Below are 22929 nucleotides of genomic sequence, written 5' to 3'. Positions count from 1 at the left end.
ATCTATCTCCTCCATGGCCCGATCCCCATCCCCTAGCCCAAGGGCTACAAAAACAACAAGCAGAGCGCCATCCCTCGCCGACATGCCCATTCTATCATCTTCAGCTGCCTCTTCACCGGCACTGCACCCTACAACAACCTCACCTCCAGACGACGACGGCGAACTCAGTACTCTACCCGATCCGCGTAGCCGAGCTATGAGCCCTGCGAGCGAGGCCGAGACCGCCCGTCATCCCGATCTAAACGACGAAGTTGCCACTCTAAGCGCCAAGTTGATTAACGCCATTAACCACCAAACAACACTTGATGACACACTATCTGCCACACGGCAGGAGCTGGAAAGAGCGCGCGAAAAAATCAAACATTTGGAGGAGCAGAATGAATCTCAAAGGGAAATGCTGGCTGGCGATATTTGGATTCGCCGGAAGACTGCAGAGGATGAGAAGAAGACAATCATGCTCCGTGTTACGCAGGAGAAGAAGCTACGAGAGGACGCCGAAAAGGAGACGAAGAGAATAGAACAAGAGTTGGAGAACTTAACAACGGCCTTGTTTGAGGAGGCTAACAACATGGTGATTTCGGCCAAAGAAGAGGCACGACTAGAGCAGGAAGCCCTTCAAAAGAAAAATGACCACCTGAGGTCTCAACTAGGCGATATGGAGGCCTTGTTGACCTCCCAGCAACAGCAACTTGCCGATCTCAAGCACGTCATGGAGCAAATGACTACGGAGAAGGAAGATGCCACAACAGGCACTGCTCCCTCCTCGCCCGGCTTCAGCAAGCTTGACACCAAGGACGACGAACGCTCGGAAGGCCTTGCCGCCTCACATCTCGTCGATCCGACCTCGCCAACATACCCTACTAGCTTGACACATCTCATCCAGCCAGTTCTTAGGACCGACTTGGGCGCATATGAGGACTTCGTCAATCTCACACGTTTGTCCCGTAATCGCGCAGGAAGCCGTGTGTCATCCGGCTCTTTCAATGGCCTTCAAGGATTAGGTCTTGGCATGGGGGGTAGCACCTCGAGCGCTCATCCCTCCAACGCCTCGACTGCTTCTCTCTCCACAACCGGAACCCCTGCGACGTCATCACCACAGACACCAAACACACCAGCCTCCGTCTCGAGCACAACTTCATCCAACCTGGGCCCACCACCGCCGGCTCTCAAGGAAACAAAGTTCTTCAAACGTGTCTTGGTTGAGGATGTAGAGCCGACGCTCCGACTGGACATTGCCCCGGGACTTTCTTGGCTTGCCCGCCGTAGCGTTTTGAATGCCATGAGTGACGGCTCGATCGTGGTGGAGCCAATTCTTGCCAGTACGCCATTTGCGTCACTCGTCAAACCGCAGTTCTACCCCTGCTCCCTGTGTGGTGATGCACGCAAGGATGAGGAGCACCTGCGAACCTACCGCTTCCGAACCAGCGAGTCTGAAACAGCACAGCGATATCCCCTCTGCAAGTACTGCTTGGGCCGTGTGAGGTCCACCTGCGATTTCCTCAATTTCTTACGCATCCTGAAAGATGGCCACTGGCGAGCGGAGGGCGAGGATGCGGAGAAGGCAGCCTGGGAGGAAAGCGTTCGCCTGCGCGAACAAATGTTCTGGTCTCGCATAGGCGGTGGTGTCGTCCCAGCTAGTCATCCTGCCGCTCCCTCGGATAAGAGTTCCAGAATCAGCCAAGAGAGCGATTCTAGAGATGTCGAACCGGAGGCAATAGTGATGGTGGCGGAAGACCCTGACGACGATGCCACTCCCTTTGCCACTCCTTTAGAGGAGACTGCGACTCCGATGGATAAGGGAGTCTCGCTGGCACGGCCAGAGACGCCCTGCCCGAGTAACCGTACCTCGACACAATCCTTTTCACCCAAGCAAGATGACATCTCAGAGAAGAATGGAGAAAAACGTCTCTCCATCAACATTCCTAGCCCCGAGGCACAACAGCCTGTGACAACAGCTTCAGACGAAGCGTAGTAAACAAGCAGACCCTGATGGATCCAGAGCGCATCCACAGAGGGACTTGACTTGTCAAGTGGAACACCTCAAACCTCGAATTCGTAACACAACATACCCAACTAATTTTTCGATATTGTATTAATTACACTGCATGTCACCGAAGCGCGACCGCTGGGGCTACTAATGATGGCAAAACGGGATGGGGGAAAGGGTTGGCAATCACTGAACGTGAAGTCTAGGGGTGGGCCAAGGCATATATCACTTTTTTTGTTCTGGGAATCGGCGTTTTGGAGAGCAAAAACTGTCCTTTGCGAGAGACTTCTCGACAGTTGCTATCAAAGGAGAGAGTGGACAGAACCAGGCATTCATTAGACAAACCACGGAACAGGAATGGGGCAAAGGCACTAGATCATAACGCCTTTCTGTTAATGCCAAAGACGATGATGCCCTGCGCATAGGATGATTCCTCAAACAAATGTTGTGACCTCGTCACACGTGAAGTCGAAATGTGCTCGGTATGCTCTCGAACCTATCAACATGGACGGACTTGGAAGGTGTTTTCCCCCATTTACGCAATCTTGTACAAGAGACCAACGGATATGACGTGCTGAGCAACAGCTCATTCGAGTCTCAAGGACCCCCTACATTACAGCAAATGAATTTTAGCCCTTTTTTGAAGCCTTTGTATCAGTGGACATGGCATGCCTTCCCTGGCCTTACAAACGAAACAAATGGAAATTTTTTTTGGTAGTTGTTGGCTTTATGACCCCAACCTCCGCCATGCCGCTTCCACCCTCTTCTGCTACATTGGCCAAAAGCAATCTTGCTGGGAAACATGATACACGCGTGGCTCTTTTCCCTCGCAGCCATGGTTGGTATACAATGAGTGAGTGACCTTGGGTCAGATGGAGAGGACGAGAGAAGAGAGAGGTGCAGATCATAACACTTGATCAACTCCAGGAACATACAGCTTCAGCCATACCGTTACAATCCAGTCAAGGCCGCCCGCCACACCATTCAGAGCTCCTCCTGAGCAGTAGCCTCCTTGCCGCCGTCGCTCGCCGGCTTGGCCTTCTTCTGCTCGGCCTCCTTCTGGCCCTGAACGCTCTCGGCAACCTTGGGGCGGCGGAGTCGTCAGCCTTGGCCTTGGTCTCGGGGTCGACGCCCTGAACATCAGGGTGAGGTGGGGCGACGTTGCCGCCTTGCTCTTGACCAAGCTCTTGCGGCCAACCGCCTTCGGGCATCTGTACTTCGTTCCCACTTGCGTCGACGACGCGCGTCCGCGTCTCGTATTTTGTCTTGAATTCGACCTTGCCCTCCAAGGCCTTGACCTGCTCCTCGTCGAGGAGGTTGCCGTTCTGGTCCCGGTACTCGACCTTCTCCTCGCGCGAGAGCACCTTCTGGCCAGGGGCCCCGAGATGGCGGCCTCGTCCTGCTGCTCTTTTGGGGCATCACCGATAGGAATATGTCCCACCTCTCCGCCCATTGGGGCGGCGGGTACCTCAGACTTTGCCGGTGTTGGAGTGGCACCAGAGATAGCAGACTTGTGCGTGAGCAGCGGTGTATACTGAGAGTACTGTAGTGGCAGAAAACGAAGTCAGCGTCAATCTATTACGTTTACACGTCCCAAAATGGTGCTTTGCTGAACCACGTCTCATTTGGTTACAAATCCTGTCCCAGAAGATCAAGTCGACACAGCTCCAACGAACCGTCTACGACAGGCCCTCACAACCCTCTTTCCGGCATGCCTCTACCCGGGATAAAAGCATCAATATTACTTACGTTGTCATGGAAAGCGTTGCAGTCGAAGTCCCATGAGCCAAGGACCTTGATACGGTTGCACTCGGCCTTGGTCCAGGGGTTGCCGTAAGCCAGAGGCGAGAAGAGCACGAAAGCGACAATAGTGAGAGCCAAGAAGGCGACGGCGCTAACGCGGTTGATTACGGGGTTGTTGCGGATGCCACCAAGGGAAATCCGAGCCGTAGCAAAGTCAAATGTTGAGCAGAACGCCATGACCGCAAAGTAAAGGGCCGGGAAGTAGTGGTGGAGGAACAGCTGACGATCCATCAGGTAGAAAGGGAAGTAGTGGAAAGCCCAGCCTAGCACGGCAGTGCCGATCTCGTAGTCGAAGCGCTTGAAGGTGGTGTTGGCATAGTCGTTGCAGTTGCGTTGCCAGCGGAGAGTCGCAATGCCCTTGAAAAGAACGTAGACAACAACTGCAAGGGTGGAGCTCCACCACACGACGGGGTTGCCCAACAGGTAGATCTGACGGTTGTCCCTGCCCCAGAAGTTGATGCCGCGCTTGAGAAGCGGCCATGCGCCAGGACGAGAGTCCCAGGCGTGGGATTCGACCAAGCCGGCGTTGGTCTTCCACATAACCTTCTGGAGCTCCCAAAATTTGCCAAAGAAGCCAGGGTTACGGTAGTTGACCTTTTCAACATTGTCACCGGTCAACTGGGGGTGCTCGTTGTACTCAACATACCACAAGCTGTTGGGAAGCGTGCCTCCTCTAGCGCATGTAACCTCTTGTTGCTCGGAAGCCCACTCAGGGAGCTTGACCTTGTGGGAGAAGAGAACGCAACCAGTCATGACGTGAACCAGTCTAAACTTTGTCTCGATGGTGCGGAGGCGTTCCTTGGAAACAGGGCTGAGCGACTTCTGCTTCACGATCTCGATCTTGAATAGGTCGTTGGCGTCACCCTCGAAGCCCTCATAACCGTATGCAGAAACCTCGTTTTGCCAGTCAGCCTCCGTCACAGGAGGGCGAACGTCGTGAGAGTGCAGGCGGCGGAAGGTGGGCGTGTGGTACAGGCGAACAACATCCCCGTCCTTGATGAAGACGGGCTCGGGAAGGTTGTCCCAAGCCTGAGTTCCGTTGATCTGCTCGCCGTTGATTCCAAGGGGCTGCGTCTGGTTCTCGAGAAGCCAGAGATTGTTCTCGTCCTTGTGGGGGTAAAGGGTGATTTGCTGCTGCTTGCTACCGGTGGGGTACATGAGCGGGTGGGAGTGCAGGTAACCACCCTGAGTGTTGACATGTCTGATACTAACGCGGCTGCCAAAGGCGACGTCCGCCGCGACGTCTTGCATGCCCTTAGAGTTGAGGGTGGACTGGAACTCGGAGCTCATGAAACCGTCACCGTCACCCGGGTTGACCAGGCAGAGGAAGTGGATGGCGAACATGGCCATGTAGAAGCCGACAGGAATAATGATCAGGGCGAAGGCACGAGCCATGAAGTGCTTGGCCCAGAGGCGCGGCGTGACATTCTTGGTGTCTCCAAGAAGAACCCAGAGCTGGACGAGGGTCAAGCTCCCCACCCAGGCAATTGTGAACAGACCTACCCACTTGATGCTGACTGTCGTTCCCAAGCCCAGACCAGTCATCAGCAGCCAGAACCACCAGCTGAGCTGGAAAGCCTTTTCGGGACCTTGTTCATGCTGGTTCGTAAAGGACTGGAAGGAGAGAGCGGTGAAGGCGGTCGCAACCATGAGCGGAGAGTCGAGGAGAATAAGACGGGCTTGGGTAAGAAGGCCGTTCTCTAGCAAGGCGTTAGTAACAGCTCTAGTGTTCGGGAAGACGCGAGTATCGTACCGAAGATGATCAGAGAGGAGCCCATCAGAGCTGTCGTGGTACGACATCCAGTGACCTTTAGGGTAAGGAACATGAGGGGGCCAGGAGGATGCCGCAGACGGCAGGGAACATGCGCATGGCGACGTAAGGGACGCCAGGCTCGATGTAGTCCTTGCCAATCTCCTTGAAGTCGAAATCTCCGTTAAACCCAGCCAACCAACCGGTCAGAGCAATCAGCATCTTGGCCAGGGGCGGGTGGACATCCATGAAGAATCTGCCCTTGATATATTTCGAAGCGAAGCCGCCGAAGCTACGAGAAGACGAGGTCAGAGATGGCGCGCAGCAGAGGGATGTCATTATGGGTGTTCTTACTGGACCTCGTCAAAGACAACACTGGTGGGCTGGTAGATGCGGAATAGGCGAATGATGGCAGCAAGAAAGGTTAAGCCCAGCATGATCTGGTAGTCAGAAACAGGCAGAAGGAAGACATCGTGATCCTCAACCCCGTCGGACTTGTAGCTGTGTTCGCGCTCAGCAAGTGCCTTGCCGTTGATGCCGTTGACGCCATTGGCGCCATTGGCAGGCTTCTCGAGCTTGGGGCTCGGAGAACGAACGGGCTTGACGGCAGCCATCGTGGATGAGGTATCGATCGGGTTGTAGGTGTCGGGCGGGTTTAGTTGGGGTGTGGTAAGGAGCTCGTCCCCTCAACGTCAACGACGACGGCAGCGGCTTGCTGACAGCGACGTCGGACGAGGATGGTGGAGCAGTCGACACCTAGAACAGGTAGGGCGGAGGGTTCCTCGTGTCGGTCGAGTCGCAGAAGGATGAAAAAGAGATCAACGAGAGTCGAGAAGAGAAGGCAAGTATTAAAAAGCCGTCATGAGGTTACGGCAAATGACGGGCGGCGACCTTGATGAATGGCCCCAATGGTGTCGGTAGAAGGGGAAACAGGAAAAAGGAGGATGCCTTTTTCTGAGAGTTGCGAAGGAGGAAGAATGGACCAGGGGGGATGGTGAAAATCGAAGTCAGGACGGTGCAGTCTGGCAACGGAAAGTTTGACCGCGGAAGCTGATGACAGCTGGGGGAAGGCCAGACTGGAAGGGAGGATAAGGGGGTCAGGGTCGAAGTTGTAGCTTAAGTGGCCTCATCCCATGTGGTTTGACAGCCAGCAATTGGTTGAAGCTAGGACTTGGCATGGGACCTGCCTGTCCTCCTCCAGTGATCCCCCCCATCATCCATGAGCCCCCCTCAGACGCCCCCCCTGGCGTCCCTCCACGCCCCCTTCCTTCACACGATTCCCATGATTCACCAAGGTTGGGTCTATTAACGGACAGACGCGCTTAAGGACCCAGGAAATGTACCCAGCCCAGGCACTGCACGAGCAACATTGGAGAACGACAGCCCAGAGTTAGTTACCCTGCCACGTACATGCTGCCTTGAGCCTGTCCAGTCGGCCAGTTAAACAGTCAATACTTCCAGTTCTAGGTATCTTGTCACGTTGCGAATCCAGCCCCAAGGGACGCGTATACTGGGTCGCACCCCACTGATCCGCTCCCCTGGGTGGCTTGCTGTTTTTCCAACCTGAGGGAAGAGAGCACTTTACGCGGTTCAGGGTGGTATTACTACCAAGCACATGTCTACTGTCAGGACATTGCCCATTGGCGTGTGGTAGCAACACGCCCTCGCCCCAAGGCCCCCAACTGTGTGCATGGGATTCTTCCTGTTGAACAAGTGTCCTGTTCAATGGGACAGCTCACTTGAGCTACAGGCAAACCAAATTTTTTTTAAGCTGATGTATTGCTTACTGCTTATCTTAGCGTCTGCGGACTACCCGTGCTTCTCTAGCGCCAAAGTGGATGGCGGGAGACGTGCTGTGGCTGCCATTGTTCGTTGCGCTCAGTCTCAGCAACCGAAAAAAAAAAAGAGAATAAAAATGAAGAAAAGGTCCAGAGTTCAGCTTTCATCCGGATTGGACTGGGCCATCCATGCCCTCCACTATTGATGGACTGTGGCCAGTGCACGCATCGGAGCAATGCGGCTGAAAAAGAGACGGCGTACGTAAGGCAACTCTACCTCACACAAGAACAACCGGGTTTCCCTCCCAATGTGCAACAGAGGAATTCCCGATTCTTCATGCACCACGACGGTGCCATACATTTATCGAGTGTTCATACTGGTGCCTGTTGTTAGACGCCACAGTTGCTTATGCAGCTAACCTCGTGGCAGCTGCCACAGAAGCCACCTCGCTCCAGTGTCTCTGCACCCGAGACGCGGTTAGTGTCTATCTCATGTCCTGCATTTCTTGCCAATGCAGCTTGGAAGCAAACCTACTATGGTATCAGGAGGCCAGAGCTACAGCGGCCTCCCTTCATTCCTGTAATCCTTCTGTTCGTACACTCCCTTGCCTTCCCGCTCATTCCGACATGGTACTTCGAATCAGTTCCCGAGCCCGTCGAGCTTTCGGCCGAGATAAATGACAGATAGTCACCGATAAATGCCACTCTATCCTTCTTCTCTTTGCTCTATTCTCGGCCATTCTTTGAGTCTTTAGGCGGGGAAGATGCGCCGAGGCTTTCGGCTTGCTAGCCTTGAGACGACAACAGCGCTGTAGAAGCCGGCATGGTGAACCAGACTCTACAAATTTGGTCTTCGACGGGGTGCAGTTGAAACAATAACATAATATACACTCTTGAGGTTCAATAGTCCATGACCATGTTGCTTCGAGACCGGTCATCTACCCCCAGAGTCTTGGACCGTGCGTCGCTTCTTCGATGCATAAATAGACTGCTGACTAAGAAATAACCCAGCCAATCCAGGAGTCTGCTCCAGGTTGCCTTAGCGTCCCCGGAAAAGTTAACGAAGGCTGGAGAGCTTTGATCTTCCTCTTCGCCTTCTCGCAAGCTCCACGCGCCGCATCCTGACGACTTCTACCCGACTGCGCGCGCTTTCCAACCAACATGGCCTCAACATCGACCAACGGCGATGCCACTGCTGTGCTAGACGAGCTCAAGCCCCCCGCCGGAGTTGTTCTGCCCCCACGCGAAATCCGAAATGTTCTCGAGAAGACGGCAGGCTACGTCGCGCGAAACGGTCTGATTTTCGAAGACAGGATTCGCGAGAAGGAGCGCTCCAACCCCAAATTTAGCTTCCTGAACAACGCCGATGCCTACCACGCATTCTACCAATGGCGACTCGATGAGATCAAGGCCGGTCGTGGCACTGCCATCGCGGCTGGCCGCGCCAACGAAGCCGCGACGCCTGCCGAACAGAAGCCCAAAGGCCCCCCCAAGCCTCCCGACTTTCAGTTCTCTGCTCGCATGCCCCGAATCAACCAAAAAGATCTCGAAGTCATCCGCCTGACTGCTCTGTTTGTCGCCAAGAATGGCCGCCAGTTTATGACCCAGCTTGCCCAACGCGAGGCCGGCAACCCTCAGTTCCAGTTTCTTATCCCAAACCACACATTCCACAACTTTTTCCAGCACCAGGTAGACCAATACACTGCATTATTGAGGGCCAGTGGACTGGGAGGCGAGGGAGGTAAGCTGGAGCAAGAGCGCATTGCTCATCTTCGGCAGAACATTGATGACAAGTACCACGTCCTGAGTCGCGCAAAGCAACGCGCCGAATACTCGAAATTCCAGGAAATTGAGAAGCAAAAGAAGGAGGAAGAAGACGAGAAGAAGAAGCTGGAATTTGCACGGATCGACTGGAATGACTTTGTGGTTGTCGAGACAATTGTTTTCACCGATGCAGACGAACATGCGAACCTGCCGCCCCCGACGAACCTATCTGAGCTGCAATACGCGTCGCTCGAAGAAAGAAACAAGGCTTCGATCACTAATCTCCGCATCGAGGAGGCTATGCCGACCGACGAAGAGACGACCTATAACGCTTACCCGCAGACCTCCCATTCCCAGACTCTGCCAGTGCACACGGGGTATGCGCCTCAACAGCCGTACCAGGCGCAAGCCCCCGCAGGACACCAATCATACCAGAACGGCCCCTCACAGCGTTCGGCAGAAGAAGAGGAGGAGGAACGGAGGATCCAAGAGAGAACGGAAGCACGTGCACGGGAGCAGCAGGCGCGGGCTGAGGCACGTGGTGGTTCTGCTCCGATGAAGATTAAGGAGAATTATGTCCCGAGGGCGCTCCAGAGGGCGGCCAACAAGCAAAGTGTTCAGATGGCGCTATGTCCAAACTGCAAGCAGCAGATCCCCATGGATGAGCTTGATAACCACATGAGAAGTAAGTCACACGCTGCCCATCTCAAACCAGCCATGGAACCGGGCTAACCATCTTCGCAGTTGAACTTCTGGACCCTCAATGGAAGGATCAAAAAGCAAAAGCAGAGGCAAGATATGCCACGACGAACTTGTCCACGGCGGACGTCGCGAACAACCTGAAGCGCCTGGCAAGCCAGCGAAGTGACGTGTTTGACGGCGTTACCGGCCAGCCTTTATCGGAAGAAGAAGCTTCCCGGCGCAAGAAAGCCGCAATTCACAGCTTTGACGGCAACCCCGAGGGGAAAAGCCAAGCGCACATTAGCCACCTGCACAACCTCAACGTCGAGGAGCAAATCCGAGCTATTCACCAGAGGTTTGCCGACAAGAAGTAGGTTGATATGACGACGGACGACGTCGTAAACGTGGACCACGGTTATTACGTTAGTCATCACCATCCGGTGTCACACACAGCTCGTGCCTGGTTGCGTGGTCCTCCGTGGTCCGTCTGAGCAGGGCGACGGAGGGGCTGCCCGGCTCTCACAGCAGACCGCAGCGGAGACTTGTGTAAATGCATGAACAGAGGCTCGGCTTGGGAGGTGAGAACATGGCGTTTACTGGTTGCTTGCAGTCAAAGGGCTTATTCGATGCTCCAGCTTTCCTCAATCGGCTCGAGGACGCCTCTGCCTCAGTTTGTTGCGATACGGCGGTATATGGTGGCCTAGTGTCAGAGGTGGCCACCGTCGAGAATGAGTCGAGCATGGCGCACTATGGTGGACATCAATTTGCATGGTACGGATATTGTATTTGTATACTGGCGTATGCGAGTCGAATGCGCTGCGGGAACGAAGACGAAGCGCGGAGGAGAACCGTCTGCAATGGACAGACAGCATCGAAGGCTGGGGAGCGGATAATTGGGGATAGAAATAGAAGTCCCAAAGCAACAACTGAAGCGCAATCTTGGTCTTGATTTGCTTCAACTTGATTGTGGGTTTACTCTATGCATGTGCTGAGCAAGTGTAAGCCTGAGGGTTGTAACTTGATCAATCAATTTAATCGCAAAGGAAACAAACGTCAGTCCCGACCGGTCCACTCCCGGCCCCCCCGCCTGCTCGATCGGGGCACTGTTGTCGCTCCTGTTACGAAAGGCGTCCCCACCTCACAGGCAGACGGTGCATCGGCTTATCCTGCCTGGTAACGGCCGAATCAGTCGTCGTCGTTGCGGCTGCGGCCGGGCCTGGGCTGACCACTGGCGATTGCTCCCCCGCAATTCCCTGTTTAACAACGCTGCGTGCTCGCTTTTCTATCGTAATCGGCCGCCTTCGCACCATTTCCCCCACCTCACTTCCCACCTTGACTTTTCACCAAGGCACTTTCACTCGGATTACCACTTCACCACCGCATCGGCATCGCAGCAGTCTACTACGTAGGCTTCCTGCCACCCACATCGCGTACCAGGAAGAGGAGGACTGCCCGGTTAACCAGATCGAAAACACCACCCCGATCCATAACTCGCGCCCGCGCCCACCCAAGTCGACACGCCGTCTCGTGCGTCGACATCCCCCAGCGAACAGATAATTCGACGATTGATCATTTGTCCTCAGGGAAGTCGCCAAAACGGATTCCAGAAGCCAGAACGCCGCTCGCGCGCCCAGCGCTGAGCCCACCTCTCCCATATCCCCGACCGGATCGCAGGCGGGCGGCCAGGCCTCGCCGCGCTTCCATCGGCCCATCATGCAGGCAATGCCGGACAATCGACAGCAGTCGTTTGACGAGATCTACGGCCCGCCCGAGAACTTTCTCGAGATCGAGGTGAGAAGCCCTCAGTAGTCGCTCGTCCGCCGTCCCGGTGTTTCCCTTGTCTCCTAAAAACCCGCTGCTCTCCCCGCCAAAACCTCGCGAGGCCTTCCTAACGCTCTCGTGTCACAGGTCCGCAACCCCCGAACCCATGGCATGGGCCGCAGCATGTACACCGACTACGAGATCGTCTGCCGCACCAACATCCCCGCCTTCAAGCTCCGCGCCTCGAGCGTACGCCGCCGCTACTCCGACTTTGAGTACTTCCGTGACATACTCGAGCGCGAGAGCGCCCGCGTCACCATCCCGCCCCTGCCCGGCAAGGTCTTCACGAACCGCTTCAGCGACGACGTCATCGAGGGCCGCCGCGCCGGCCTCGAGAAGTTCTTGCGCATTGTTGTCGGCCACCCCCTGCTCCAGACAGGCAGCAAGGTCTTGGCCGCCTTCGTTCAAGGTGGGTTTTATCCAGTTTCCCGACATGAGGAAGGCATGGACGGCTGACACGATAGGAAACCAGATCCCAACTGGGACCGTAACGCGTGGTGACTGAAGCTCCGGCTCAGTTTCTCCTCGGCTTCGCGACCACCGAACAAATTGCGTAAACGACCCCCCAGGCACCACCGTATCGATACACAGCTGGAAGCGCTGGCGACGAAGAGCTCCATCTCTTATGAATGATCACCCGGACTGGAGGAGAAGAGCGAGGTTAAAAAACGGAAGGGTGGTTTCATGACGTGGGATGGGTGGGTTGGCGGTTCGGGATGTGTCTTGTTCTCTCACATCCCTCGGCGTGGACTTTTATGAGCTTTGTTTGTTTTTGCTGTTGGTGTTCACCACCTTCCCATAGCTTCTTTTTTTTTATACCTTTCCCCTTGCGCCGAGCACAAAATCCGTCGAGGCGGGCAGCATCAGCATTGCTTTACTCCTCCAAGGGGGGGCTGAGGAGGTTGGCGTTCCAAAATTGAGAAATCATGACCGGTATCCTGCCCGATCCGCGGACCGTGGTGGTTGCCAATCTCTACAATTGTGGGAGTCTGAGGCGCGTGCCATGTCCAGGCGGGCTTTCAAGTCCCTACCCGTCTCTCTCTCTCTCTCTCTCTCTCTCTCTCTCGGGCAAGACGTGGGTTGGTGAGAGGCACAGCCGTGTGGGCAGCGACGTCGAGGCACCTAGACCGAGGCTGTCTGGTCATGCCATGGCGTCTCGCGAGGACGCACGAGGTAATCCAATAAGGCGAACAAGGAAATGTGGGGTTGCTTCTCATCCTACAGTTTGAACGAAATGAGGCAGGCTCGGAGGGTTGGTTCTGAGATCCAAGGGAGGGAGGGGCGGCTACACGACAGCTTGAACTGCAACCGGATGCGTGGCCAGAGGCTGTCTGCAAGCGAAGCTCGTTCCTCACATTGTTGAAGCAGGACAGGGCAGGTCGTCGCATGGTCGATGGACGACGAGGAGTATGGCTTCCTTGCAGAAGAGCAACCGTGGACCCCATGTAGTTGAACCCCCCCTCCCCCGCTTGGGCACGTTGACTTTCCCATCTCTTTTCGCTCGCTTTGCGCCATCCCTTACCGCTTCCTCGCGCAGCGTACCGCGTCTTCCTTCGACCCGGGACGCCGCCGTGACACCCAGGGACGAGCGGCGAGAGAGAAATGGGTTCCTCCATAGGTGACGTGTGGTTTGATTTCTTTTTTGTATATACATTATTATACACAGAGTACGTCCTCGATTTCTTGAGAACATCTCTAGCCCCTCTCAAAGTAGCTGCGGCCATGTGTGATGGTTCTTCTTTTCAACTTTTGTTACATTTTCTTCGCCTTCCCGCGAAACGCCATCTGATGCCTCCCGTCCAAATGACGCAAAAAACTCTCTCGGCTGATCAGGGAAGCCGCTGTTCCTCGGTCGCCCGGCCTGCCTCGGGAGTCATGGGGCCTCTTGATCCTGCCCCCAAGAAACCCAGAAATAAAAAAGTCTAGAGTCGCTTTCGCTCCGTATCGTACATGTAAAAAGGGGTTGGTGATTTTTTTGTTGTTGCTTGCTTTTGGATGCCAATCCCTCTGGAATGTGACATCGAAAGGTGAGAAGGGAAGGATTTGTCAGTATGCGAATCTTGGAGTCAGATTCCCCTTATCCGTCGATCCGTCCGTTTCAGAGCTGCGATGATCGCCGATCGCTGGCCGTAGGGTTCGGGGTCCATATAGTACAAGGAGGTTGTGTTTTTTACATCCAAGAGGTTCAGGTCGTCGACGCTATCGATGAGCCACCCGCCGGCGGTGATGGGAAGTCGTCTGACCGGGTCGTCTTCGTCGTTTTGTTTTGCCCTCCGTCAAAGATGGCAAGGGCCGTTTCCCGAGCACCATGAGAACTACAAGCTTGCGGTGGCCTTGTTGGGGGCACCAAAGATGCGCAGCATGCCCTCGTACATGCCAAACATGATGGCGGCGCTGGGGACGGTGCGCATGAGGTGAGGGGTGAGACCGCCGTAGAGACCCATGAAGCCCTCTTCAACCCATACGACGCGGAAGCACTGCCAGAGCCCGGTGTACTTGAGTTGTCCGTTGGCCAAGGGCGCCTGTCGTAGCCTCGTCCGTGCGACCTGTGTCGATGATGTTAGTCGTCTGTCCCCCACGAGATTTCTAGGCGCACACTTCATACCTCATGAGGATAGGCCAAGATGGCCGCAACCAACTTGGCGCCGCCAGCAGCGCCGGCATTGCCCATCCAATCCACCGTCTGGTCCCAAAACGTCTTTTCCCTTCCGCTCGCAACGATGCGCTCCTCCCTCGCCGCCAGCCTGTTCTTGATCTGCTCGTACAGGACCCACTGCAGCGTGCTCTCGGCGACACCCAGGTAGCTCGCGCTCATGCCCTTGTACAAGCCCTTGAACCCCTCGGTGCGCAGGACCTGTCTGATGCAGTCCACGCTGTTGCGATACTGCCGGTTGTGTAAGCCGCCCTTCTGCTGGGCGACGTTCTTGTCGAGTTGCAGCCGGGTCTTGACGAGCCAAATGGGATTCGTCACCGTGCTCGTTGTGATGCCCGCCAGCACGCCCGCCGATAGGTGGACCCACGCCGCCTCGTTGCCGCCGTTGCCGTACTCGGCGATCAGGCGTTTACCGTTGCCATATGTGTAGAAGTTGATGCTCCTTGCCGGGATGACGCCGACGAGGTTCGGGCCGAGGCCCTTGAACAGCGCGCGGGGACCCTCGATCTTGTAGACGGAACCGAGGATCTGGAACGTTTCCCGGAGGTGGAAGATTGCTGCCCTGAAGGGGCTAAGGGAGCCGACGGCCTGGGCGCGGGCTTGGTGGGAGGCGCGGAGCTGCGCTTGGTAAAAGTCGGATTGGAGGCGAGTCTTGAGAACGTCGAGGGGTGCTGTCAGGGTCGCCGCCGTCATGCCTCCGACACTAGAGAGCAGGAGAGAGTTGTCAGTTTCGGGCCGCAGAGCAAGCTTTTCCTCTAATAGGGGGTGGTCAGAGAGAGGAGCTTCAGGACATACCCTCCAGCGACAAAGTGCACCCATGACTTGGCAAAAGGTGACTCCTTTTCGGCCACGGCCGGGTTCTGTTTTGTGTCGGGGATGATGTCGCCATTCTCCCGGGAGACCGGGTATGAGGTGGTATCCGGGGCGCGGCGCGCGGCCGGCCTGTCGCCTGTTGCAGACATGAACTCGGGGTGGACGGGAGAGTGAGCCATCAGGCGAAAAGTGGCAACGGATGAAGGGGACCAGCTACTTCAGAAATGAATAGCTAGGTACGGATGCGCTGGGATGGGGAATGAGGCCCTGTTCCCACGCAATTTCTATCGGGGAGGCTAAGAGAGCGGCGGTTTGCGACAGATGTCGATGTTGGAAAGGGGGATCGTTACGTCGAGATCATGTCGTGGGAAGTGAGGGAGCGGCTCGTCATGGATGATCATGGGAGAGAGACCTGGGCAACTTTTTTTTCTTCCTTCGATAAGAGAGAACGCGCCACGCCACGACCTCTCAGATTGGACCGTGGTCCACTTTACCCGGCTGGGTAGTCCCTCCCACGCGTGGACCGTGCTTTCTGTGGCTTTCCGCACCTTTGGCCGTTCAGTACGTATCAGCCCCCTGTCAAGCCACCTATGGTTTCGCTGCACTGTGCAAGAGAGCAGCACCAATCCACTAGTGTAATGAAGCATCTATTCGAGGGTACTTGTAATGGTGGGTTGGCCGTGTTGAACGAGCAGATTGCACGCCAGTATATCAAATGGTCACACATGAAATCAGCAAACGTGCGAAATGATCAAGCGGGCTTATTGTGTATCATTATGAGTATTTTTTTCGTCTTGTTTTCCTTGGTCGCACCTCGCAATGCACACACATTTACACATACGCACACTACGCACACATCGCACACGCACTCGATACACTCCTTCGAATCTTGTCTGTCGATCCTTCTCTTGCCAGAGTATGTGCTGCCAAGGCGGTCCCAGCTGTTTTCCGTAACATTCGTCTGCCACAGAAATCGTGTCTGGCTATCGTCCAGACACGTTGCTCGCAGGAGCCGGGTTGGCATCCCGCGCATCAGCAGCTGCTGTCGCTGCCGACGCCATGTGACTGAGCAACAAATCTCTCTTGATACTGGGTAGCTGCTCTCCCCGCTGCGGCTCTGGCATCCATGGCTTCTGGTTCGGGGGCGGAGGCTCGTGCTCCACATCCATGAAACTGCTTGTCCTGCTGCGAGAGCCTGGGTCTAAAGGCGATCGCTGGCGGTGGTCTTGCTGACCTCTGCTGGCTGGCCGGGATATGTCCCCTCCCGGCATAAGGTTGTTGGAGGGTGGTGGCGGTTCGTTGGATCTGCCATCGTCTTGTGTTGGGTCATAACGCAATAGCCTCGCCGGCGCTGGGTGCGCGGGGCTCGGCTCGATGTGTGCCTCGTCGGCACTGCTGCTCGCCTCGCGGTTGAGCCAGGCAATCTCTTCCTCGGTAATGGTTTTCCATCCACACTTGGCGTGCTTCTTGGTGCAGCCCTGGCAGGCCGTCAGATGCTTGATGCATGGCGACTTGAGTCTACGACATCGATCGCAGGGCGGCCAGATTTGATCGCCCTTGTTTAACTTTTCTATCCTTGCCGTGATGATCCCTCGGTGTGCCGATGAAGGGTCGTATGACGAGTCCCGATGCGGTATAACGGGGGCGTGCACGACGGCTGGGCGGCCCTGCAATGGAAGCGAGTGCGGGTGAGGATTCGTCGCAGGCGGCGTGTGTTGCCCAGTAGAGTGTGCGGTCTCGAGACCAGCGCTGGACGGAACCCGAGGAGGGTACGCCTGAGAGGATGATAGAAACTGCTGAAGCAGGTCGGCGTGTAAGTCGTAGCCGGAGCCATGCGGGGCATGGCCCCTGGAATGGTTGACGGATTGGAATGCGGAGCTGCTCCCCTGTTGGCCGCCGTGTCGTGAGTTGATGCCAGCCCTTCGACCGCTCAAGTGGTAGTTCAGTTGACGCGCCCTCTTGGCGATTTCATCGGCCTTCTTGATGAGAACCTGCAGTCGCTGCTCTACGATTTCGAGAGTCGCCACTTCTGCCGTCTCGTCTTCCTCCAGCGGGGCCGTCGACACGCTGGAGAATCTGTCCAACGCGCCATTCATGATGAGGCGCCAATCGTCCTCGAGTATCTGGACCTGCACTCCATTGAGGTAAAACTGGCAGGTGCGCTCGCCATCATGGCCCGTCGTCAAGACAAACTTTTCGGGGTTCGTCTTGGCGAAGGTGACAATGTCCAGCCAGCCCACAGGTGCCGCGCCGTAGACGGGCGGTGGATTGGTGATGATGGGGCCCTCAAAAGCTCCCTCCATGGCCTTCAGCAGACGAGGGCCTGTCAGCTTGGCACCCAGATTGGCTGCAAGACTCTCATGTCTATTGAGAACCCCTGTTGTCGATGTTGAGCTTGACAGTTCATCTGCACGGGTCAAAGAGCGGGAAGCCGTACCTTCATATTGATTCAAAAGGCCAAGTACGTCGGAGAATGTGTCAGGTTCTCCTTGGATCAGCTTGAGCCTGCCGGCGCTGGCTTTAGATAGGTAGTTGATGATGGATGCATTGCCTTTCGAGTTGACAATTAGTATTCGTTCAGTGGAAAAACGAGACGAGATGCAGTGCGAGCGGGTGCGGCCAATGGGGGTAGAATTCCATGGCCGGATGATTTAAGCATTGCCAAGGGGCTTGGAACGAGCCGCGATGCAGATGGAGAGATGCGACTGAGAAAATGGAGATGGAGTAGAGGAGGGAGGGAGAGGGGAGGGGCAATGAGGTAGGTAGGTAGGTAGGTAGGTAGGTAGAAAACAAGGTGCGAGCGGCGCTGGCAGGCAGGCCGGGGCGAGGGATCAATGGCGAGTCTAACCTCGATTGCCTCCGGGCGCGACGACGACAAGATGCAGTTGATGAACGAGATCGACGGCTCATGCTTTTCCGCGCGTGATTTTGCTCTCGCTCTTTCTTCTTGGTTTTGTTGCAAGATATCGGCCTTGGATCACACACACACTGGCGCACCGCACATACCTGACTGAGGCGGAGGAGGCTGGGGAATGCGATCAGAATGAGCAGGCTGCGCGCCGCTGTCGTCTGCGTCCCGTTTCCGTTTATGGGGCTCTTGGGAATCCTGGGCATGCGCCATGGCGAGAATGTCACCGGGGGCGAAGATGGGTGGTCCTACGAGGGCGAGCTGGTTTCTGTCTTGCTGTGGCCCCCTAACTCTCCCCCGTCAAGAAAGACGAAATCGTGGAGTGGTTGGCCGAGGCGTACGTGAGACGTGAAGGCCAAAGAGCCTCGGAGTGTAACAAGAGGGAGTCTGGAATCCAAGAGCTGGTTAGTTCATGGCGAAGCAGCACCTTATGAGGAGGTGGTGGTGGTGGTGGTGGTGGCGGCGGCGGCAACCAGACAGGGCCCGGCAAGGAATGCCTCAGGTAACGGGTAACATGCGGGAATTGGAGCCTGGATGGAGCAAGCTTCGACGGAAAGATGAACGAGAAGCCTTGGTCGTCGAGGGGGGGGGGGGACGAGCAGGGCCGCCGAGCCAAGAAAGACTGGGGGGAGGGGAGGACGAGGGCGAGAAGGGTTGAAATCGGGTTTTGTTTTGGGATTTGTACGGGGTGTACGGAGGACGGTGGACTAGACGAGGGGGCCACAGGACGGGACTGGCTGGAATGGGGCGGGACACGGGAGCCGGGAGACTAAGGTAAGGTAAGGTAGGTAAGGTAAAGAAAGGCAACTTACTGGCGGAGACGTCAGCTGTACGAAGGGGAGCAGAGGTGGAGAGAGAGGGAGGGAGGGAGGGAATAGTAGCGCCGAGAGCTGGGAGAGAATAATAAGAGTGAAGCAGACGGGATGGGATAGGGTGGATGGGGGACTCGGGGAGGAAGACGCAGCGAGGGCCCCGTCCCAGACAGAGAAAGAGCGGGCGGACGGCGGGCGCAGCTGGAGGAGAGGCGAGTTAACAGCGAACTGCCCAATGACAGGGGGCGAGCCGGTTCTGCTGCAAATCCCACCGCCAAAGCTTCAGGCTGGACGCTGCCGAAGGTCCCTGTGCCGGTGTCAGAGGGAGGAACGGCGGACAGTAAGAGAGAGGTTCCCCGGAGAGTTAGAAGAAGAAGAAGAAGAATAAGAATAAGAAGAAGGGGGAGAGTGGGGGAGAGAGAGAGAGAGAGAGAGAGAGAGAGAGAGAGAGAGAGAGAGAGAGAGAGAGAGAGAGAGAGAGAGGGCAAGTCGAGACGAGAGTGTGAGTATGAGTGTGAGGGTGAGGGAGGCCGAGACGATGAAAGTGAGGTGTGAGATGTGTAAGAGAGAATGTGGACGCCGGGAAACGCAGTGCAGTGGATGCACCTCACGAGCTGTGGTGCAGGTTGCAGGCGTCGTGGTGCAGCAAGGGCGGAGAGGGAGTTCCACTAAACGGATGGGGCCGGGGGGGGGTGGGAGGGGACCCGGCGTGCTTTCTCCTTGTTCGTCGGGAGGGAGGGAGCCTAAAAAGCTTGGACTGACGGAATCCGAGGACGTCTAGGTCCAACTCAAAGAGAGGTTTTGTTTTTACGGATGGGATGGTGTAAGTGAGATGGGATGATGAGATGAGGAGGAGGAGGATGAGGACAGGACTCTGTAAAGTGAGTAAACGGGTGAGGTTCACTGGAGAGGCTGCAAAAAGAGATGGATACCACTTCCGGCCGTGACGAGCTGATGCAGGGTAAGGTGATGTGAGGCAAGATAGCTGAGCTACCTAGCTACCTAGCCAGCGCTAGATGTAAACAAGGTACGGGGAGAGTGAGTTGGGAGGTCAGATGAGAGACAGGGTAAGGCGGCGGGATGTGGTGATGATGCACGCACGCATGGACTGGGATGCTCGCCTTTCAAGATGCAGCTCAGACGGTTGGTCAGTAATTACATGGGAGTCTGCTAACGACGCCGACATCCAAAACACCACCACCACCACCACCACCAGAAGAACTCGAAGCGGCAAGATTCAAGGCCCAGCGGGCGGTGGTGGGGGCCACACCACCGGGCTGGTGTGTGGACTGGACTAGACTCGGGGCTGTGTATCCAGGTCTGTCTCTCTTCGCGCCTCTCTCTCCCGTCTGCCTCTGGCCGTCGTTGAAGAAGCCCGGCCGTCTCTGACGGCGCTGTACCTTGGACGCGGCAAGGAGACCCTGGTTGTTGACGGTGCGCGGTTTTTCTCTCGCCCGTCAACGAGAGCTTTTCTTTCTTTTTGATTCTTCCGTTTCGGGCGACCCCGACGACAAAAATGTCGCAGCAGCTTGTCCCAGATGAGGAAGTGGAATATGCAGTAGGACTGTGTAGCCGATGGACAACCGTGATTGTTCCACAAGCTTCGAGGTAATATGTACGGGGGCGTGGCGCGGGGATCCGGCGTATCGAAGAGTCGTTTAAAGGGGAATTGAGCGACTAATACGAGGTAAAATGAAGAGATGCCGTAGCCGTACGTCCTTGGGCCTCTTATGTAAGACTTCGAGACCGACGGCGGCGGCAGCCCTACGAAGGCTTGGAAGCTAGTAGTCCAGCTGCGAGCCGAGAAGGGCAATGAGGAGACCTGGCTCGGCCCCAGGGGGGCGAAACGGGTACCAGGGTGCGGCAGCTCGGCAGCTCCTCTTGTGTGAGCGTGATGGAGGGAGGAAAAGAGATTTGGTGTTGATTGATCTCGAGGCAAACAGATCGATACACTTCACGGGGCTGCGGACGAAACAACAACTACAAAAAAAAACAAAAAAAAACCCCTCTCCTCTGCTGCAAGAAAGGCGCCGGAGAATGGAGAAACCTCCAAGTCGGAACAAGCCAGCAGCAGCAAATAGGTATTACGGTACGAGCGGGGAATGGGGAAGGGGATCCAAAGGACCCAAGAAGGGGGTCCCAGAGAGGACCCGACTCCAACGCCATGCATGCACAGCCCGAATACTGGGGTAACGGAGGCGTCCAGCCAGCCAGTCGGCATTGAGTGTTTTGAGAGGAGAGTCTCTTCCCGCCCGCTCCTCTCACAAGAGGGAGGGAGGGACCGTCGCCAACAACCTTGAGACAAGCCCGCCCTGAATGTGAGACTTTTGCAGTTCACCCACACACCACGCACACGCACACGCACACGCACACGCACACTGACTAAGTAAGCGGAGGAGGAGAAGGAGGTACTTCAGAAAGGTGGTAGAGTTGGCGGGTGGGAAAGCCAGTGTAGATCCTCACCCGCTCACCTACCACGCTGGGACACCCAGAGAGGTTCCTCTCTCACACACTCTCGGACATGGATCGCATCTTTGATCTGACCCCGGAGAACCGCATCCCGACTCTTGTGGATAGCATGCCGACTTACTCTGCCTGCACTTACACCGCATACTGACGGTTGACTCGCCAGCGGCCGAGGATAGAGGGGCGGAGCAAGAGACCCTCTTAGTAAGAGACAGACGGCGGCACCACCAGAGACGACTCGAGCAGGGAATCCGGGCGCCCGCTCGTGTTTGGTGGGAGGATATGGAACCTTTCTAGAAAGGGAGCGGCGCAACGGGGGTGGGAGGAAACACGGAGACCCGACGGTTGGGAAGCTTTGTCTCTTTCGGACGGAGCGGAACGCGAGGAACGCGACCCCCAAACCTACGCCCTCCTTGCTGTTGGTCGTCGACACAGGTACACAGTACAGTGGTTGGTGTTCGATGGGAGCTTGCAAGTATTTCCCTTCCCAAGAATGCCGGGCAAGTACACTTATGGCCAGTCAACGGCCAACGGCGATACCTATCTCTCTCCTCTTCACCTGGGGTGCATGCCACCTTGTCTCGTTTCGGGGGCGACTCAGGCCGTCTTTCGACGGGAAAGGGATGCGATGCTGTCTTTGGAAGCAAGGCATGCCTATCCATCCGTAGGCACAGGCACAGGCACAGGCACATGCATCGCCATGTCTTTGCACTGCACAAAACGACTCCAGCGCCCTTGGATGCAGCAGCAGTTTGCCAGCCAACCTTCCGCCTCACATTTCCGTCACGAAGCTTTCAATTGTATCTATTTGCACATGGCATGTTTCTACCGTGGCCTCGCACTCTGGCCAGCGGCGATCCTCCCTTCCATCCCCTACCTCTCAAACCTCACATGGACAAACCAGAACGTCCCAACTTTAGCAAACCCCCCAAACCTAGGTACAGGTACCCTTTCTTCCGCCCCTGCCCCTCACGCACGTGCGGAACCCGAAGACGCGCTGGGATGCAACGACTTCCGACGCCGATGGGCAAAACAACCACATTATTTTTGGGTCTGTCATGTTTGGAGCCCCGGGCGGCGGCGGCCCCTCCCCGCTTCGACCTCACGATCGTTTGGATCGGTTTGCTTCTCGTTGGTTGATCTTTGCTTGGATGACTGGTGGTTTGGGCATCGGGATCGTCCCTCCCCCCCGGTTCCGCCGTCTTACACCTGCACCTGCTTCGGGGCCTCGTAACGGTGATACGTCAACCTGCCGCGCCAGGAACTCCCAGGCGGGTGGCCATATGACCCCCCAGATGGACGACGAGGACGTAATTTCGCAATCTGCGCCCGCGGCCGCTCTCTCTCTCTCTCTCTCTCTCTCTCTCTTTCCAACTAACCAGCACGAAGAAACACCCCCCGATTCAGACCCCAGCCTGCCTGCGGTGTCAGAAAGCCTAGCGCGTTCCCTGTGCCCTTCTGCTGCCCATTGTCGGGGTGGCGCAGAGGCAGTGCCAAGACCTTTTGGAAATCACAAATGGGGACGGCCAGGAACCCTCACCTCAGACACGCACAGCGCTACACGTAGGAAAATATATCGCTCACTCTCACTCTACGCGTCCGGCCCCCAAATGAGGTTGAGGAAATTTCCCGTCCAATCCTTTTGGGGTAGGTTTCTCTTCCTTGGGTCCGGAGGACGAACACGACCTGGATT

The 22929-nt window shown here is 56.2% G+C and overlaps 8 protein-coding genes across 8 annotated transcripts; 3 read left to right on the top strand and 5 right to left on the bottom strand.

Annotated features, from left to right (window-relative positions):
* Nucleotides 1-82: 82 nt before the first annotated feature.
* Nucleotides 83-1972, top strand: ColSpa_06267 (rab proteins geranylgeranyltransferase component A; the record flags this gene model as incomplete). Its single annotated transcript, XM_049272479.1, has 1 exon — nt 83-1972. One exon carries the CDS (start codon nt 83-85, stop codon nt 1970-1972), a length of 1890 nt encoding a protein of 629 aa, XP_049128436.1.
* A 999-nt stretch (nt 1973-2971) lies between these two features.
* On the bottom strand, nt 2972-3440 carry ColSpa_06266 (uncharacterized protein; the record flags this gene model as incomplete). Its single annotated transcript, XM_049272478.1, is given in 3 exon segments — nt 2972-3059; nt 3071-3386; nt 3410-3440. The coding sequence occupies 3 exon segments, from the start codon at nt 3438-3440 to the stop codon at nt 2972-2974; spliced, it is 435 nt and encodes a 144-aa protein (XP_049128435.1).
* Nucleotides 3441-3679: 239 nt separating this feature from the next.
* ColSpa_06265 (dolichyl-phosphate-mannose--protein mannosyltransferase 1) lies at nt 3680-5590 on the bottom strand (the record flags this gene model as incomplete). The annotated part of the gene is made up of 1 exon (XM_049272477.1): nt 3680-5590. The coding sequence occupies one exon, from the start codon at nt 5588-5590 to the stop codon at nt 3680-3682; it is 1911 nt and encodes a 636-aa protein (XP_049128434.1).
* A 10-nt stretch (nt 5591-5600) lies between these two features.
* Nucleotides 5601-6154, bottom strand: ColSpa_06264 (dolichyl-phosphate-mannose--protein mannosyltransferase 1; the record flags this gene model as incomplete). Its single annotated transcript, XM_049272476.1, has 2 exons — nt 5601-5832; nt 5895-6154. 2 exons carry the CDS (start codon nt 6152-6154, stop codon nt 5601-5603), a joined length of 492 nt encoding a protein of 163 aa, XP_049128433.1.
* A 2325-nt stretch (nt 6155-8479) lies between these two features.
* On the top strand, nt 8480-10137 carry ColSpa_06263 (pre-mRNA-splicing factor sap114; the record flags this gene model as incomplete). The annotated part of the gene is made up of 2 exons (XM_049272475.1): nt 8480-9767; nt 9827-10137. 2 exons carry the CDS (start codon nt 8480-8482, stop codon nt 10135-10137), a joined length of 1599 nt encoding a protein of 532 aa, XP_049128432.1.
* Nucleotides 10138-11476: 1339 nt separating this feature from the next.
* On the top strand, nt 11477-12040 carry ColSpa_06262 (sorting nexin-4; the record flags this gene model as incomplete). Its single annotated transcript, XM_049272474.1, has 2 exons — nt 11477-11554; nt 11672-12040. The coding sequence occupies 2 exons, from the start codon at nt 11477-11479 to the stop codon at nt 12038-12040; spliced, it is 447 nt and encodes a 148-aa protein (XP_049128431.1).
* Nucleotides 12041-13899: 1859 nt separating this feature from the next.
* On the bottom strand, nt 13900-15229 carry ColSpa_06261 (putative mitochondrial carrier; the record flags this gene model as incomplete). Its single annotated transcript, XM_049272473.1, has 3 exons — nt 13900-14130; nt 14190-14940; nt 15033-15229. The coding sequence occupies 3 exons, from the start codon at nt 15227-15229 to the stop codon at nt 13900-13902; spliced, it is 1179 nt and encodes a 392-aa protein (XP_049128430.1).
* An 804-nt stretch (nt 15230-16033) lies between these two features.
* ColSpa_06260 (uncharacterized protein) lies at nt 16034-17353 on the bottom strand (the record flags this gene model as incomplete). The annotated part of the gene is made up of 1 exon (XM_049272472.1): nt 16034-17353. One exon carries the CDS (start codon nt 17351-17353, stop codon nt 16034-16036), a length of 1320 nt encoding a protein of 439 aa, XP_049128429.1.
* Between the last annotated feature and the right edge of the window lie 5576 nt (nt 17354-22929).

This window comes from Colletotrichum spaethianum (assembly GCF_022836535.1).
Source record: "Colletotrichum spaethianum MAFF 239500 DNA, contig14, whole genome shotgun sequence".
Lineage (NCBI taxonomy): Eukaryota > Fungi > Ascomycota > Sordariomycetes > Glomerellales > Glomerellaceae > Colletotrichum > Colletotrichum spaethianum.
This window is presented reverse-complemented; position numbering and strand designations above follow the sequence as displayed.